An 18,416-nucleotide genomic window follows, 5' to 3' on the forward strand; every position below is an offset into this window, starting at 1 on the left:
GGGCAAATATTTTTAAAACAGCTACTGTCTGGAAAAGGTGACATGATGGAGGTCTTTCTTTGTCATTTATTGCACAAAATTCTAAAGTATTTTGCCAAGAAGCAGAAGTACCTCATGTTGAGTTGTTTTAGACTAATACATAGTATCTCGGCACTGGAGCATGCATATTTCAGTGTTTCCAGTGCAACACTTGTACTAGAACTGAAGGTCAAGAAGTCATAGTACTGAAATTCCAGGTTCAGCCTTCACACGTTGTTGCTCCATATATCTAGACTGATATTGCAATTTTGCCTTTTGCACCTTAGCCAGGAAAGGGATCTTAAAAAATATTTTAACATCATAGAATTTTGCCTTGCTCTTAAAGCAGCTCTCTCTTTTGTCAGTGGCCTAAAACCTCAGGTTTTGGGCCCACAGAAGGTCTGTTTCAGGGCACGGAGAGTGTTTTGCCTGAGTAGCTGTAAGTCTATGATATATGTGGAGGTATGGTGGCTGTTTGATCTCTGTCTTTGCCTTCTTCAGGAGCAGAGCCCTTGGGTGGTGCCGGGTTGGGCACAGGGTGATACAGTTTTCATTCCTTCTGCAGGTAAATGCCCAAAGCCAGTCACCTAAATCCCTAACTTAGGTCCAAAAATCCTCTTTCAGTGTTTAGTTGGAAGGAAGGAGTTGGGCTTCCATGATACTTGTGGGTCCCTTACAACTCAGGATATTCTATGATTTCACGATTCTGTGAAACAGTGGAATTTCCATAATAATTATATTGCCATCAATCACTTCTCTGGTATTTGCCTGGGAGAAACTCATTACCAGGTACCTGGGGCCAGATGACTTGGAATCAGTTAAGATCTGGGCTTGGCCATCTTGCATCAACCCCTGACGTCCGACTGCCTACCACAAGCTGGCTCATGTTGGATTAGAAGTGAATCTGCCTGCTGGATACATTGGATGCCCTGTGGGCACAGACCACTGTCATGGTCCGTGGTCGAAGTACGTGAGTGAGAAGTGATCAAATCAATGCTCCTTTCAGAGCTACAACAGCACTGGCATGCCAGGATCATTGTGTGGATGTGATGTGTCTCAATACTAGGACATTCCTAAAGACTGAGGTACATATTAATGAAATTGTGAGAGCAGGACCAAATCCAGCTCAAATGAGAAAGACCAGATCCTCAGCTGTTCTTCTGTGCTGCTTTTTTTGTCTTTGGCACCCCCAAGATTTCTTACTACTTATGACTCCCTAGGCTGTGATTCAGGCAGGACTCAACACCTATTAGGTGGTACACATGGGAACAGTCCTGCTGTGGTCAGGGGAGAACGTCTTCTCACCGTGGTGCCCCTCAGGACCCAGACAGGGGCTGTGTCCATGTGTACCATGCTGGATGCACTGCTCACCCTCTGACACCTCAGAGCAACCCCGTGGCAAGACTGAGAGGATGAGTTCACCTTTCCAGAGCACTGAAAACCGAAAAGGAAACTGATCTGTTATTTATTTTGAGTATTACTCTGACTAGACATAGAAAAAAAACCCCGACAAAACAAAATCAACTTGAAGCCTCAGGTGTTTATAAAAAATGTAGCTCAGTAAATTGCTGTTGTAAAGGGCAGCTTCTCATGGGGTTGCAAATGAATGAAAATGTTAAGCTAAGGATTTGTCTTTTCTACTTTGCATCAATACCTGTGGTCATGCTCTAGAAGTTTGATTTGTTTTGTCATTTTTGATACACAAAATAAACAAAACCTGAGACAAAGGGCAAGCTTGCAAATAGGGGAGCAGCCACTGGGGAATTTTATTTTATTTGTTTGCATTTTATTACCTTCTTGTGCCAGCTAATAAGGTGACCTTGCAACAGACAGATGTAGATAAGGCTGACCACCTCTGTTGTCATATTTTGCAAGCTGGGAAAAAAGTTGCTGAAATTATTGGAAATAGGGAGATTGCCTGTGGGGAAAAAATCTCCTCCCACTGTTAATTAAAAGAGTATAGTTTTATGAGACAGATTGAAGTAAAATCAATCAAGTAAATCAAGTGAAATCAATCAAGTATAAAAGATTGGGGGTAAAAAAATGAAATTAAAATGGGCTGGTATTTTTCATTGCTTCACCAAGAAGAAAAAAGCCATGGAGCTGAACCATAGCCAGCCACTCTGATCAAAGACAGGAGGTTTACCTGTAAAAAGATAGAGATCGCCTGCTGACAACGTGAAAAAACTTGAAAACATTCCTGTAATTTAAGCTGAAATTCCTCTTCTCAGACCTTGCCAACAACTCTTGGAGAGTATTAGAGTTCAATGGCCTTTCCTGGCAGGGCAGGCTTGTAAGAGCCAGGGGCGGGAGGTTGTGTTGAGAGTGTGGTGGCATGTGCCAAGTTTAGTTTTGTTGAATTGAGATACTACCAGTGTGTAGAGAAAGATAATGGGAATGGGCTAGATCAGCAGCTGCACAAAGCAAAAGGAGAACTGAAACCATGCCCCAGTGGCCAAACCTCCTCCAACAAAAAAAGGAAAAAGGAAAGCCACCTTCCAAGATGGAGTAGGTTCAAAGGTGGCAGGGCAGAACCCACATCTGTGTAATTTTTACAATCTTTCCTTGAACTCTGAGGTTTAAAGTGAGGGTCAGGACAAGCACACTGCTGAAATCAAAGTTTTGAAAAACTCCACAGGACTGGAAGTATGACTGTTCCTGGTGAATACATGCCCTGCTTCCCTTGCTCACCCTCCAGCACACATCTAGGACATTTTTTTTCAGAAGCTAAGTGTTAACAACATAAATCTGTCCCTGATTGCAAAAAATCTGTAATTTTGCTGTAGGATTATTGTGTCAACACAATTTAAGATGCCTCCAACCAAGTATAGAATGATGTATAAAACAGGTTGAGACTGGATTAGGAAGCTACTGTCAGTGACTTTAGCTGATGTGGATTACTCTTGCTGCAGTTAAGTGGAAACCAGTAAAAGACATCATAAATGTTCAGATTACATGCATTACTGGTTATGTTGTTTTACTGACATTCCATGTATACTTTACTTCATCCCATACTGCTTCTAAACAAAAACTCTAGGAGGAAGGAAATGCAGAATAAAAGCAATACGGAAAGGTAAATCAGGGCTGCAGTGATTTTGTCAATAGTGAAATACGTTGTTGCCAGCGCATTGTCTGGTGCTGAATGGTGAGTGATGCTCCATCTGCTAAGAACATTGGTGGTTCAGATGTTCTTGCAGATGTCCTGTGAGATTATGGATGTGTGCTGAACCTTCAGTGCCCTGTGGTGCCCTCGTCATGCTCTCAAGCAGTGACATGTTCGGAGGGTGGTATCGGCTAACTCAGCTCCATGTTTGCACCAAGGGAAACAGTCCTCCTAAAGGAAATCCCTTCTTACCTAAACCAGTGGAGAAAAGTTGGTGCCTTTGAAGGCTTTCACAGGGAGATCCTCTTTAGGAAGAACCTACATTTAAATGTGGTAGCCTTGCAAACAGAATTGTACGTTGCTGAACCTTGGGCTGCTGCCATTGAGGGAGGCATCAGGAGGCTGAGGCTGCTCCCACAGCTGAGCCACCTCTACCTTTCTGGGTGCCTGGGGACATTTGTATCTCTTTCTGGATACTGTGCCCGTGTCACTGGTGGCATGTACACCATGAGCTCTCCTCTCTGTGGTGTAGACTCATCTCTCCATCGCTGGTCACCCTGAGGACCAGGGTGGCAGTGGGGTATATGGGGTTCAACCATGTCCCGGTAGAGACCTTTGGCAGAGCTGCCAGCAAAGAGCAGCCAGCAAACAGCTCCTGTTCCACCACATTTGTTTCTTCTGCTGGACATAGCCTGATTCTCCTCCTTCCTACTCAGTGCTCCCCCTTGACGTCCACCTCATCCTGTAAGGAGGGGGCCAGTGCTAGGATCCTTCAGCTTTTCAACCCACATATGTAAATGCTGGATTTTAGCCCACGGCTCCAAGTATTTCTGTCCCAAATGTGATGACAGAAACCTCATTAACTTATAAGAATGTTAGACTGGTTCTAATGGGGAACTCTGTTCTCCTAAGGATTAAAAGTTTGTGCGCTTCCTTGTAATTTTAGCCCTGAAGTTGCAGTCCTGGTGACCTGGATATTAGGGCATAGGTGAATTCTTGTTACTCACCTAGCCCATGATTTTACTGTTTGTCACTGAAGGGTCTGTCCACTTGTCATCTGATTATGCAAATTCACCTGCCATGTGAGTCGGGATTTAAGTTTCGCTGTTTTTCAGGATCTGACTATGTGCAGAGGGAGTTGTAGTCTTTTTTTTTTTTTTTTCCTCTACTTCCTTTCTCTAAACACCACCCCTTGGCAGTGGACCTGCTGATACCTCAGAGCAAGACACAGATAAAAAGGGCAGCTTGTCTTCCTTCTCCACACTCAGAAGCAAGTGGCAGAGACTGCTCAGGAGTTTGGAAGCTGGCATTGCAAGCATCTCGGGTAGAAACTCTGACAAAAACCATGATCAGCAACACTGGTGAGTTTTTAATGCTTGACATATGTTAGGTGTGAAGTTTGGCAAGTCTCCTGCAGGGAGGATGGTAGCTCCAGAGGTTCTCAGCCCTCTGACTGCCATGGGTGACACCTTGAGAAAAGAAGTTTTGGTGCCAGCACAGCTCACAGGGGATCAGTTTGCTCTGGCTGTGCAAATTCTGCTTTTGACAGATCGGTAAACTATCTGCAAGACACGGCTCATTTTTCATCACTGTTCTTCAACCTGTAGATATCTGGTTCTGCCAGTGATAATGGGAAAGAAATGCAGCTCTTTTAAACTTGTTCCACATCAATGTTAAAATAATTTCTTTCTTTCAGTCTACTTTATCATGTAGATTATTGCTCTTTAGAGATGGCTGATAGCATCTGGTGGAAGTTTCAAAATAACCGAAAGGAGGATTTATTTGGGCTTGAGCTCTGTCTCATGGCTGTCCTGCCTGCCCTGCTGTCAGGAGATCCTGCACCTACCTAGAAATGTGCCTGGGTCACTCCTGCAGCAGCTGCTGAACCAGCACCACTGGCCAGCTTAGCCCCAGAATGCCCAAAACCCCTGGGGTTTGGGATGTAGCTGAGCAGATGCACATGTGGGCTGGGTGGTGCCTGCAGCAGAGTTGGGAGCAGGTCTCCATGGCTTTCAGGAGGGGAGGGGTGTTTTGACACCACTCTGAGTCCCTCAGTTTCAAACCTCTGTACTCTGAGTGTGGATGAGCTGAAATTTTCCGGGAAGTCTTGGACTGCAGCATCTTTGGGATGTGATCTCACATCTCTGGGTTGTGCATGAGTGTTTGCCTGGAGGCTGGGCAAAAATCAGGAGTAAATGCAGGTATCCAAATTATGCTCTCTCTTGAAAAACTACAGTTCTCATCCCAATTCCCTTCTGTCCTTCTGAGCAGCCCTTGTTCCCACTGAAGCCAGACATACTATAAATACCCACTCCATATTGATAGGTTTTTTAAACTCTATCACCTCCTCATCATAAGGGAAAAAAGACCCCACATACTTACCAGTGACAAGGTCTCATATGCCCATCTTAGATCACTGTTCTCTTGAAGCTCTGAACATCTCCCCAGGCAGGCAGCGATGCAATGGGCCTTGTGGGTTAGCATGGAAAGAGCTCTATAAAGGATAAATCATGGAACTAGGCAACAAAATACTGCCTTGATTTTTTTTTTTCTATTAAAAAAGGAAAAGAAATCTGACAGAATTTGAGGTTTGGGTTTGCTTCTGGCCTGGCCCAGGAATGAGCACAAACATGACTGCCTCTTGCAGCCTGAGCCTCTGTCCTGCCCGTTCTAGGTATACTCAGCTCTTCTATAAATCATGAATTTCCGTGTTGGCAAACCAAGGTGTCTGCAGGCAGGCAGACACAGGTGTATGGGGGCCCAGCTCCATGCCCAGGGCAGGAAGACAAAAGCAGCAGGTGAGAGTTGCCCAGGGAAGACAAGCTGCGGCCAAGCCCCCTCAGATGTGGTGATGGGTGCGCCACTGGCTCACTCTGAAGCATTCCTTGGCACAGGACACCGTGCCAGTCAGGTCACAGGGTATCACAGGTGTGTTTGCACAGAAATAAATGCAGCACAATTGACAGGCAGCGCTGAGTGGAGACAGGTCTTTGGCACAGCACTCAGCACGGTCAGGCCATATTCTAGGGCAGCTGTTGTCAGTGAATCTTCCCTGTGCATCCTCAACATCACTAGTGGTGTCCGGAAATGGGATGGATATGCAGTTGCTAAGTTAAGAAATGCTGGATGGATGGATTTCCTTGAGCCCTTTCCCACGTGTATCCTATGTGTTCAACTCTCATATCCCTTTGCATCCTTCTCCCAGGACCAAGGCTTTCTGGTATCTTCTCAGCCCAGCACCAGGGTTTTTCATAAAGAACAAGGTTGAGCAGCTTTAGTGTTTGGAGATTTCTTAATGCTGAGGAAGATGCACTTCCTCTTTATCCTCAAGAGGGTTAAGCAGCTAGCTCCAGCTGAAATTTTTTAACATAAATGCACACACACCCCATTGCGCAAAATATCAGCCCAAGGCTGGCAACTGGCATGCAGCAAGCAAACAAAAAGCACTCAAATATTAAGTTGGTTAACAAAAGATGCTGGTCAATTTTAAGTCTATTTGTTGTGCCAATTATATCTGGTATGTAATTAAGATAAATATGGTTTATATATTTACTAAGAAGAAATACACAGAGGTATGGTGGGGATCCATGGGTGGTCGGTTCTGTTTACTCAGGGCTGCACAGCACAGGTTGCAGTAGGAAGCGTGCTGCTGATTTCAGCCTGCCCTGGGACTAGCCCTGCATGTGGCATCTCTCACATCACAACAGCTACCAGCAGATTCCAGCCTCTTCTGTGTTAGGGATGGCTCTTGTTGATACTCAGATTAACATGGTTGCCAGGTACCATGCAAATCTGTCAAGACATTTGGTGAATTAATCTCTTCAACCATTATGCTTTTGACTTGCTAATATCAAAGTTACCGTAACCCGTTTTTGCCTCTCCCTTGTCTTCATCTGAATCACTCATGAGAAAAGTGCTTATGAGGCATTGTTACTCCCTGCTGTTCACACGGAATTCATCCTTTGAGGATATTTAATGGGCAGGTACAAGACATAAACGCTACCGAAGAAATACAGCTCAGCCACATTCCAGCATGCTCTGGCTTTTCCTGTCACAACTGGGCAGCCTGCCAAAGCCTGATGCAGTGACCCCCAAATCTCCATCATCATTCAAAGATGAGGGCTTTCTTTTTGCTCAAGTGTATCATTGGGTTGTGCCTCTCAGAGCTCCACTCCTATGCCACAGCCCTGAACCACAAGCACAGAGATGCTGAAGCTTTCCTGGTCCTAATCCCATCCAGAGTTGTGGGAGAGGAGGCAGTCATTTTAAATGCTGTGTCTTAAAAATCAACTGCTGTGTTGGGAATGAATGGGAGCAAGGCACTTGCAAGGGATTCTTGCTGGAGAGTAAATCTCTGCTGAAGCCAAATGGGAAAAGCAACCCCCTTGAAGGGGGGCAGTGCTCTGTGGTGAGTGTTCTACAGCAGTCCATCCAGAGCAGGGACAAGCTCCTGCCTTGCCCTCTGACTATCCAGCCCTGAGCTGCTGTGACATGATTCTGCCTCGTCCTCCCTCCGTGTCTACCCAGGGAGTCTGAGGTTCACCTCTGGGTATTTTCTTTAAATTTTTAAAAATTTATTTTATTTTATTTTATTTTATTTTATTTTATTTTATTTTATTTTATATTGTCTCTTGTAACAAGATCTCTTGTTACTCTAGATATTTTGATGACTCACAGGGCTGCATTAAGAAGAAGAAAACTGTCTTTACTGAGAAAATTCCCATCCCTTCTTTTTCCTTTCTCCTTTTCTCCTAATGTTTTTCCAGAGACCAGTCTGAGGGTCACTGAGATTGACTTTCTGAAGAGAGAGAACACGCAGCAGCATCACACAGATGGGTACAACATCAAGAACCTGGTGGTGCGGCGCGGGCAGCCCTTCCAGGTGCAGGTCAGCCTCAACAGGGAGCTGAGGGCTGACGACAAGCTGTCCCTGCGCTTTGGCATTGGTAAGCAGGAGTTCCTCTGTGGCCACCAGGCAAAGCCAGAGAGCCCCAAGATCATCCAGCTGCCTCTTCCTGGCACTGCACAGGCATTGCAGACCTGTGCAACCCTCACACATATTGTCTTGGGTTTGCTTCTAGGTGAAAATCCAATGAAAAACAGGGGGAGCCTGCTGTCACTGAAACCAGAGCGGGAGGATTTAAATGGGTGGAAAATCTCTGTTGTCAAGAAGAATGGCAAAGAGGTAAAGCCTGTGGGCAAGGGGCCCAATGCCCAATACCAAGCCCATCAGAAGCTACAGAGCAAAGCATCCTCAAACCTCCTTCCTGCTTTCCCTTAGTTCTATGATTTTAGATGGGCAGCAGTCTTGTCCTGCTCGGTTCATTGCTCCCCCCATGCACAGGCAGGCTTCACCCTATTCCACTGCCTTCCCCTCTTTCCCTGCAGGGATCTCCATGGCCCCCAGCTTTGCCACTCATCCAGTTCTGTGGCACTGTGTTTGTACCATGTGTGTGGCCATGGTGGGGTGTCCCTCAAGCCATCTCTCCTTCTTGTATCCTCAGTGCCTGCTGTCTGTCACCAGCTCACCCAATGCCCCTGTGGGAAAATACAACCTGCATGTGAAGACTGGCACTAACATTTACACGCCTGAAAATGGTGTCATCTACCTTTTGTTCAATCCTTGGTGTGAAGGTGAGTGGTCCTGCAACTGGGAGTGATAATTACTCCTACCAGGGATTGTCCCAGATGGAATTTTGCCTCATATTTTCCCTATTCTCTTTCTTACATACATTGATTTTTCCCCACAAAACACTGTAAGCAGCATCCTCATGGAGAGAGTGGGAAGCTGGGCAATAGCAATGATCCAGCTCCTCATTGGAATGTCTCTGGGACATAGAGGGACATCTATCTGTCACATCTGTTTGCACCTCTGTATCATCCCGCTCTGTTTCCATGAGCCAGCCAAAGATTAACTGAGAGAACTGGGTTGGCTTAAAATCCAGAAAAAAATAACCATAATAAAAAATTGTGTGGTTGGTGGGCATCAGTTCCCCAGTTCTCTCTGCTGTATACCTAGTAGTCTACAGTGTTCAGAAATAAGATTTTTGCAATAATAAGGGTGGTCACATAGCAATGGACCTACAGGAGGAAATTAAATATTAGTGTTATAGGAAATTCTTTCATGATAGGAGCAAAAAAATGGGAATGCTGCATGGTCATCTGTTGGTGTGAATGTTGCAGATCCTTGGTTACCCCGGTTTAGCTTTCCATGGAAAATTTCATATAGGGTGTATAGGTGCAAACCACCTGACATCTGAGGGTTTGGGATTTTTTTCTGCAGATGATGTTGTCTACATGGCCAATGAGGCAGAGAAGGAGGAATATGTGCTCAACGACACCGGCTACATCTATGTTGGGTCTGCGTACAGCATCTATGACAGGCCCTGGAATTTCGGGCAGGTAAAACACAGCTGTCTTGTCAGCCCTGTTACCCTTCTTCATCCCTTCGGCATGAAGCCCATGAGTAGCTCGAAGTGCTGGAATGACCCTGCCAGCTTCACTGGGAGGGCTCACCTGCTCAGAGTAATCTACATGCCTATGTATGTTCCCCACCCAGAGCTGGAGAACAGGGTTTAGTGGCACATTTATAGTCAGATCATGTGACCCCCTGGTAAAGGATGTGGAAACTTGGGACAGGGTATTTCTGATGGAAAAAATTCCCATACGGGAATTCCTGCTCTCATGCAACTGTAGGTGCTGTTAGTCAGCTAATGAGACATGGAGAGGGCTGATGGGGGAAAAAAATCTGATTTACATGTTGTATCATATTTGGGAATAAAAAGGGTAAAATTACTGGCAGAGATGATCACCTTTCAAGTGGTGCCTTCACTGACAGCTGTGTGCAGGACACAATCAGACACTCTCTCAGGAAGGGTGTTCCTGCACGCTGCCTCTGAGGTAACTCCAGAGAAGCGGAATGTCAAGGGCTAGAGATAAGAGGTGGATACCAGAGCAGATTTATTTGTACCCGGTAGAAAGCACACAGGCACTCAAGCAGAGTATCCTGCACTCTATCCAGACAGAAATCCCCACCAAAAAATGTTCAGATCTGGAGCTTTTGTTTTGGTTTTTGTTTTGTTTTGCTTTGTTTTGTTTTATAAGTCTACAATTTTTGCAGGATATCTGCAGAATATGTATCTGCAGGATACACATAGCCCAACAAAGGTGCTCACAATGATGCTTTTAAACAAAAGGGGCCAAAGGGCATCATCTGTACGGCTGCTCCTATCCTAATATTTATCCTGCTGTTAAGCAATGAGAATTGATATTGATATTCTGACAAGCTTCATTGGATCATATGTTTGACATCTTTCTGAAGTGGACCTCAGGGAGCTTTATCAGCAATTGCTAATTAGGAATCTTTGTTGTAATAATTAGCATTTACGTAACTTTCTTTTTTCCAAGGTTCATTTTGTACCTATGTCAATAGAATAAATATCAGTAGAGATCTTAAATTTTCATTACTCTTGTGAGTAATTTGCAGAGTAGCAGGGAGATGACGTTGGTGACTTTTGTGCACAGAAGGAAAGATTGCTGGGTCACGTTCCAACTGTGTTCGCAAGACACTCGAGACAGGCTTTTTTGTTTTCCGAGGCTGGGTTTCATTTTAGTCCTTGTTTGGAGAGAACAGCTTTGGGAAGGCCCACAGCCTTGGAAATTCAATATCACAAGCAAATTCTGCTTTAGAGTGGCATATAAAAATATCTCCATTTTCTCTCCAAAACAGTTTGAGGAATTCATCTTGGATGCCTGCATGTATCTGCTGGACAAAAGTAAGCTCAGTCTGACTGAGAGAAGGGATCCGGCACATGTGTCCAGAGCCATGTCTGCTTTGGTAAGCCTCTCTCAGTGAAGTGCTTTGCCCCTTCATGTCTTCCCTCATCCTTACTTGCTCTTCTTTCCCTGGGACTATGAACACCATTTCAGGAGGCTCTGAAAGGGATTCCTTAGGGAAACTGCAAGCAAATAGACAGAGGCATCTTTGGATGGAGGGAAGAGGCAAACAAAAATATAGCACATTTCCATCTCCAAAACTTGCAGCTGCCCCAGTGGTTGTCCTTTCTCATCAGCTGTGTTGGTGGGGCCAACACAAGGGGTTGTGTTTTGGGCCGGTAGCTACTCTCTGTGGTGGGACCCTTTTGGAGCCCTGTGGTTTAAGACAAAAGATGCAGAGTTAATTTTTACTGCCCTCAGCAGAGATGCCACCTTCCTCTAGATACCCAGGTGGAGTCCTTCTAACCAGAGGAGCCCCTAGCCAGGACCAGTAGCTTTGATGGCTGTGGAGCACCTGGGAAGCCACAGGGCAGGCAGAGGTCCTGGGGTTTAAGCCTCATTCAGCCTCATCCGTTTATTTTTCTCCTTTGTGTGTGTGTGTATGTGTGTGGCCACAGGTTAATGCCAACGATGACAACGGAGTCCTGCTGGGGAACTGGTCAGGGAATTACATCAGTGGAACATCCCCTATGGATTGGATTGGGAGTGTCACGATTTTGCAGAAGTACTACAAAACCAAGAAGCCGGTCCGTTATGGCCAGTGCTGGGTCTTCGCAGGAGTCCTCAATACAGGTGAACAGTGAACAGTGACTCGCCTCCCTTCTCTGACACCCCAGTTACTGTGCTAGTAAGCCAAATTACTGTGCCTCTGAGCAACAGAGGTGGCAGGGTCTGTCTGTAAGCAGAGGCTGAGGGAGCCAGGACTGCTCAGCCAGAAGACAAGACTTTGGGGGTCTGATCCTTGTATGTAAATACCAGACAGGAAGGAGTGGGGCACAGACAGGCTCTTCTCATCAATGCCCAACGACAAGAGCAGAGGTGATAGGCACAGCCTGAAACATGGGAGGTTCTGTCTGAACCTGGGAAAACAGCTTTTTTCACTGTGAGGGTGACCAAGCACTGGCACAGGGTGCCCAGCGAGGTTATGGAATCTGCATCCTTGGAGATGTTCAAAAGCCATCTGGACACAGTCCTGAGCACCTGCTCTAGAAGAGCCTGGGTGGGCAGAGGGGTCAGATGAGAGGATGCCCGCCAGTCTGAGGGATTTTGTGACCCTGTGTTTTGTCTGTCTGTGCTGCAGTCATGCGTTGCCTGGGAGTGCCATGCCGCTGTGTGAGTACCTTCGACGCGGCCCATGATACGGAGGAGAACCTGAGAGTTGATGTTTACCTGAATGAAAAAGGAGAAAAGCTGAACTCATTGTCCTTCGACTCTGTCTGGTACTGCCAAATGAGGCTAATGCTTCCTATGCCCTATGCTGCCTTGCAGTGCCCCATTTCCCAGCCCCAGCAATTCCTTTGAAAATTTCACTACTGCTTGGGGTTTGTAGCCCAGGAGAGAGAGAGAGAGAGAGAGAGAGAAAGCCAGGGGTTTCACAGTGTTACCTGCAAGTACCCATTAAATCTGCCCTTACTAAAGGATTAAGAGAGGAGATTGTGATTCTTCAGGCTGTAAAGACTCACTCATCTTCTTTCCAACCCAAATGCACACAGGAACTTCCACGTATGGAATGATGCCTGGATGAAGAGAACAGATGTGCCAAATGGGTTCAGTGGCTGGCAGGCAATTGATTCAACCCCTCAGGAGCAAAGTCAAGGTAGGATTTGTTTAGAAAGGCTCTTCTGCAACTCCTGAGGGAGGCAGGGACATTTTGTGTGAAAAACATGCATCCCGGTCAGCAAACCAGGTACCCCCACACACAACTTCATGTACCAGGGCAGTGTCACTGTAAAACAGCTCACTCCTGCCACCTCAGCCCAGGATGGAAGGAACAGCATTTCTTGGAAGGCACAAAACCAACCATGTGGGAATGTGAATCAACGTTGTTTCAGAGGTTAGAGGACATCTAAGTCATTGGGGTCATGAACCTGTTCATTGGTAGATGAGAGGAGTGACCACGAAAATTGGTGACTACACTCCCTGCACGGGTTCAGGGAATTTGAAGGTGGGAAAAACCCAAAAGGTTAATCCTCAGGGAAGTGCAGAAAGTGGAATATTGCCTAGAGATCAAACACAGGTATCTGGACACAGCTGACTTCATAACCTGATACTGAAATTAGCTAAGGAAGAAACTTTCTAACAAAATTTTGAAGCATTAGAAAGCAGGTATTTGTTATTGCAGCACACTGGACACACAGAGGGTATTTCCTCTGATTGGGTGTATCATGAAACTTTACAACAAGATATTTATTCCATCATGGTCATACATATTCATTAGAGTGTACTTTCTGGCTAATACATAAACATAACTTCTTCTAGAACTAATTTGCTTGCATCTGCCTCTTACTGGAAGGCCTTTTATGGTGCTGGGGAATCATCTGAAGGGGTCCCTGGTGGTCGTACTCACTAAATACCCCCAGTGTTACAGAAGACCTTGCCTTGAACTTCTCTTAAAGCACGTGCTTTGTTTCTTGTCACATAACATTGCCACAAAAGCCATTATATTCCTCATTATCTGTTTATCCACTGGTTCCAGCTATGTTCAGCATCCTGTGTGCCTACTTTTACATTCTTTTATCTACTTCTTTAAAACACATTGCCTATGTTTGGACAAGGCATTGTTATGTTCTGTTCCTTTTATCAAACCAAGCTGTAGCTTTCTAACCTGAAAATTACCTAAGTGAGGGGAAACGTGCAAAAGCTCCTACCAGACCTTGGTCATCTCTAAAAAATTCCCAAGCAGCTGTGGCATAAATGAGAGGTTTTGGAGTTCATCACTGAGTTGGAGGGCTGTTTACTGCTAAGTGTCAACTGCCATGGCCACAGATTCCTGCTTGAGTGTTGTCTGAGTGTGCAGCAAAAACTGGAGTCACTGCTGGTGTTTGGAAAATCAGCTGGTATTGAATGCCCTTTCTAGGTCGTTTCCAGTGTGGCCCATGCCCGGTGAAGGCTGTCCGGGAAGGAGATGTGTACTTGCCCTACGACGCCAAGTTTGTGTACGCTGAAGTGAACGCTGACAGAGTCTACTGGGTCGTCAAGAAGGTGAACGGCAAGGACAAATACTTCAAGGTCGGCACGGAGACCCAAGCCATTGGCAAGAACATCAGCACAAAAGCCGTGGGGCAGAACAGGCGGGAAGATATCACCCGGGAGTACAAGTACCCTGAAGGTAACTGCCCCCATCCTCTAACGTAGTGCCAAAGAGGACACCTCGACCATGCAGGTCATCCCACAGCACGTGTTATTTCCAGGAGAAAACTGCAGGAGTAGCTGCAGTGGCAAACTCAGCCTAAGGCCTGGAGGCAGCACTGCTCCTGGGCATCCTCATGCCCGCAGTGACACCTATAGGCTGCTTCTCAGGGACACAAGCAAGCTTCCAGACAGTGAAAGAAATGGGCTGACTGATGGACCTAGTTGTCACACTGACCTTTGCTTTATTTCTTAGTTTCTTCATTTTGTCTTTCCATTCCCCAAACCATTTTGGGAAAAAAAAAATCCCAGATTTCCTCCCCACAGTTCTCAAGATCCAGCCATGTTGTCCTAGACTGTTAAACCCTTCTCAGTGAGGAGGGAAAAAATATCAGACTGAAATATTTAAGAGTATCCATCCTCTAAATTGTCTCTTTCAGGAAATTCTTGCAGTCCAGAATGCTACAGTTAGATTTGGTGGTAGCATAAACCAAGAAGTTGTTCTGAGCAGAGGCTGGAGCTGCTCTGACATCCTCTCTGCTTATCAGCAAAAGCATAAATAAAGGGAAGATAGCTCTGGGTGAGGAGACTGAGATACAGCTCTCACCCATATTTCTCTTCATCCAGGCTCCAAAGAGGAAAGGATGTCTATGCAAAGAGCTTACAGCTTCATACGCCCTTCGGGATTGATGCCTCGTTCAGGCTATGCTTCGACTATGCAGACACTAAGCAGCAACACCGAGCCTTTGGTCCCGAAGGAGCCAGTCACCGAGACTGGGCTCCACCTCGAGATAACCAATACAGAACCTTTGCATCCTGGCAATCCCCTTGAAATGGCCATCACAGTGAGGATCTCTGCTCCTGGGAACTGGACCGTTAACCTTACTGGCTCCTGCCAGCTGCAGTACTATACCGGAAAAGTTCAGGCCAATCTTGGAACTATCAAGGAGACCATCAATCTTGAAGGCCCATCTGGTAAGCACAGAAAGCTTGCTGTGTTCTGAAGATTAATTTACTGTGGCAGTCTGGTGTTTGTACTGGCTCCACTATAGACCAGTGTATGGCTCTGTAATTTGTGAAGAGCAGAAATTGCCTGCCTACAACCTCCCTCCCTCTTCACTGCATTTGGAAGTCTCAGTTACAGAACTGGGGTCCCTCTGTAGCAGGGACCAAAACATGAAGGCCCTGCTGCAGCTTCAAGGAGGTGATTAGGCATACATCAGTGTGGGCAGACAGAGGTTTTCATGGCGTGAGCGAGGTGTGCTGAAGCATCTCCCTCTTGTCCTCACTGTCTGAACATCAAAGATGTCACCACAGGCTTTGTGTGCATCCATGTGGATTGGATCCCTCACAGGATTTAGGTGGCTGGAATTTTCATCCTTTTTTTGTTCTTCTGTTTGCTAGTCTAATTTGGGTGGTGGGAATGCTGGTGAGTGTTATTTTCTGAATTCTTTGCCCAAGCAAATTCCCACTTCATGACTGCCTGCCTAGCTGATCCCAGAAGCTGTTTGCTGCTGTGCTCTGCACATCTTTGAGTAACCTGGGTTGTATTTTTGATCCCAAACAATGTAACTGAAATTTACTAAACAAGATTAACAAGTGATAAACAATTAACAAAAAGAAATCTTTGCTGTTGATGAGCGCTGAGTGTTTTCACTCATATATTGTTGCTGTCAAAATGCAGCAGGGCAGGACACAAAGGTAGCCCCATATATACATGCATGCATGCATACATACATACATACATATATACACTTAGGGAAAAGGACAAGCATTTCTTATTTTATTCCCAGAAGCCAGGAAGCTTTGCAACGAAAGCAATGCTCAAGCACCAGCATTGCTGACTTTGTGGCTTTTCTGAGACACTGGAAGTGTCCAGGCAATTATATATAAAATCTGAAGTGAAAGGAAAGCTAGCAATTTTACAGCAGGCAGAGAAACTCTCAGGGGTGCAGGCTTAGATGTACCCAACCTCCTGCTCCTCTGTCTCCTCCTGAGTGCTGGAACAACCAGGGATGAGGGCTGCTGAGGTGATGGATGTGAGCCCAAGCCAGTGTTTGTCTGAGCAGGGCGATGGTGGGACTCAGCCAGCCTTCCCATGGGCTGCGTGTGCCAGGTACCACCCACTCAGCCAGGGCTTCTCCCCACAGGGACTGAAGGGAAAGCAGAATGGACTCAGCAAATCTGGGTCATGCCACACTCTGGGACACCAGCCACCAGAGCTGACTTTGCCACCCAATTTCTGGGCATATGATGAAGCATCAAGTTGTGTTTTCTTTCCTGCAGAGATGCAGATCCCCCTGAAAATAGCACCTGATGCATACATGAAGACACTGTCCTCGGTGGAAGATGAAGTGCTCATCCTTGTCACTGCCATTGCTGAGGTCAAGGAAACAAATGACAAACTCACCAAGGAGACCTCAATGAGATTCGAGTATCCCCCCATCACTGTCCAGGTGAGGCAGCTGCCAGCTGGGCTCTGGGAGGACAAGGGTTAAAGCTCTTCTCACTGCAGCACCACGGTGGTGCTAGCATTCCCAGGGGGATCTCCCAAACATCTGCCTCCTAGGATGCTCAGTTATTGGCATCTTACTTGGCTATTCAACATTAATTTGAAGGTTGGAAGCGGCCATGAAATTAAAGTCTTATTACTGCCCCATCTAAAAGGGGAAGGCAGGGGATGCTGGAGGGAAGAGGATGGGAGCGGGCAGTTTGTACAGGGCCCATCTCCAAGCCCACAGCTCTTCCTCCTGAAGCAAAAATGTGTTAAGAAACCAGCTGGGAAAACACAGTGCTTCAGTGTCCATGCTGGTGGTGAGCGAACCTTCAGCAGCTCTGGCATCTTTATTACCCTCCTAATCCCCAGTCTTTGGGTCTGTTTCTCTCTTTCCTCCTCTACCAGATGCCAGAAACAGCCAAACTGTACAATGACTTCAACTGTGCATTCATCTTCAAGAACAAGCTGAATGTGACACTGGAAAACTGCAAGTTGCTGGTGGAGGGCTTGGGCATATTTAAGATGACAACATTTGAGCAGGGGTAAGGAGATGAGCCAATGAAATTACCATAGCAGGACTCTGCTTTGTGGTTTTTTGGGGTGTTTTTTTTGGGTTTTTTTTGTTTGTTTGTTTGTTTGGTTGTTTTTTTTTTTGTTTTTTGTTTTGTTTTGGTTTTTTTGTTTGTTTGGTTGTTTTTTGTTTTTTGTTGTTGTTGTTGTTTGTTTTTGTTTTTGTTTTTGGTTTTTTTTTTTTAATATCCTTGAAGAAGCAGTTAGGGGATTTGCAGTAAGAGGGACCTTTGCCAGCTGTGTTTGAAACTGCACCACATCGGGCCAGAAACACCCACACAGCAGTTGACAGGCTCAGGGCAGACAGGCATGACAGGGACTCACCCCATGCTCCTGCAGTGCTGCCCAACAAGTGTGAGCACAGCTGCTTCCTTCAAAGCTGGTGTTTCAGCAGTATGGGGAACTCCGGGGAAGGTCCCCAGGATCACTGGGACCACCAGGAGTACCACCATACCAGGCTCCATTTGCTGCAAATTGGTCATGGGGGAAGGGGAATACCCACCCTAAACACATGCAGTGACTATTCCTTTAAGAGAAATTATTCAAAATAACCCTAATTCATGCTGGGACTATTTTGGTTTTTCCTTTGTCCTTAGGGATATAATGCCTGGCAGGATCATGAAGTCTGAAATAATATGCACTCCAACAAGACTAGGAGAGAAGAAAATTGTAGCCAAGCTGATCTCAAACCAGATCAAAGGGATCTCTACAGAGAAGGGCATCTTCATCACCAAGTAGGACTGGTGCCTTGTCAGCGTGCAAATGTTGGCCTTTGCTAAATGTATCGCATCACTGGGCACTTCTTGCCTTCTTGATTACTGCACAGTACTTTTAAAGTAAAGAGCAAAAATGCCATAAAGCTAAGGGAATTAAATTGGCTTAAGGGCACAGTTGCATTGATTGCAGTTAATTGTGATTCAATAAAGATCGTGAAAATTGACTATGTGATTTGTTTTGATTATATTGTCACATTGGGACGGCTCTGGACCCACAAGGGGATGTTCCCATCTCAGACCAGGGACTGGAGCTCGTGTTGGTAACAGCTTCAGCCAGAGATGGGTGTGAGCCTGGGAGGGGCAGCAGTGCTGTGGTCCTACCAAGGGC

The 18,416-nt window shown here is 45.9% G+C and overlaps 1 protein-coding gene across 1 annotated transcript; it reads left to right on the top strand.

The window, feature by feature from the left end:
- Positions 1 to 4,411: 4,411 nt before the first annotated feature.
- Positions 4,412 to 18,252, top strand: TGM4 (transglutaminase 4). Its single transcript, XM_053984317.1, has 14 exons — positions 4,412 to 4,482; positions 7,888 to 8,067; positions 8,203 to 8,306; positions 8,626 to 8,755; positions 9,405 to 9,523; positions 10,851 to 10,958; positions 11,515 to 11,689; positions 12,198 to 12,336; positions 12,610 to 12,713; positions 13,974 to 14,225; positions 14,873 to 15,220; positions 16,532 to 16,701; positions 17,148 to 17,284; positions 17,909 to 18,252. The coding sequence occupies exons 1-14, from the start codon at positions 4,467 to 4,469 to the stop codon at positions 18,048 to 18,050; spliced, it is 2,124 nt and encodes a 707-aa protein (XP_053840292.1). The 5' UTR covers positions 4,412 to 4,466; the 3' UTR covers positions 18,051 to 18,252.
- Positions 18,253 to 18,416: the final 164 nt, after the last annotated feature.

The sequence above is a fragment of the Vidua macroura genome, chromosome 1, assembly GCF_024509145.1.
Source record: "Vidua macroura isolate BioBank_ID:100142 chromosome 1, ASM2450914v1, whole genome shotgun sequence".
NCBI lineage: Eukaryota > Metazoa > Chordata > Aves > Passeriformes > Viduidae > Vidua > Vidua macroura.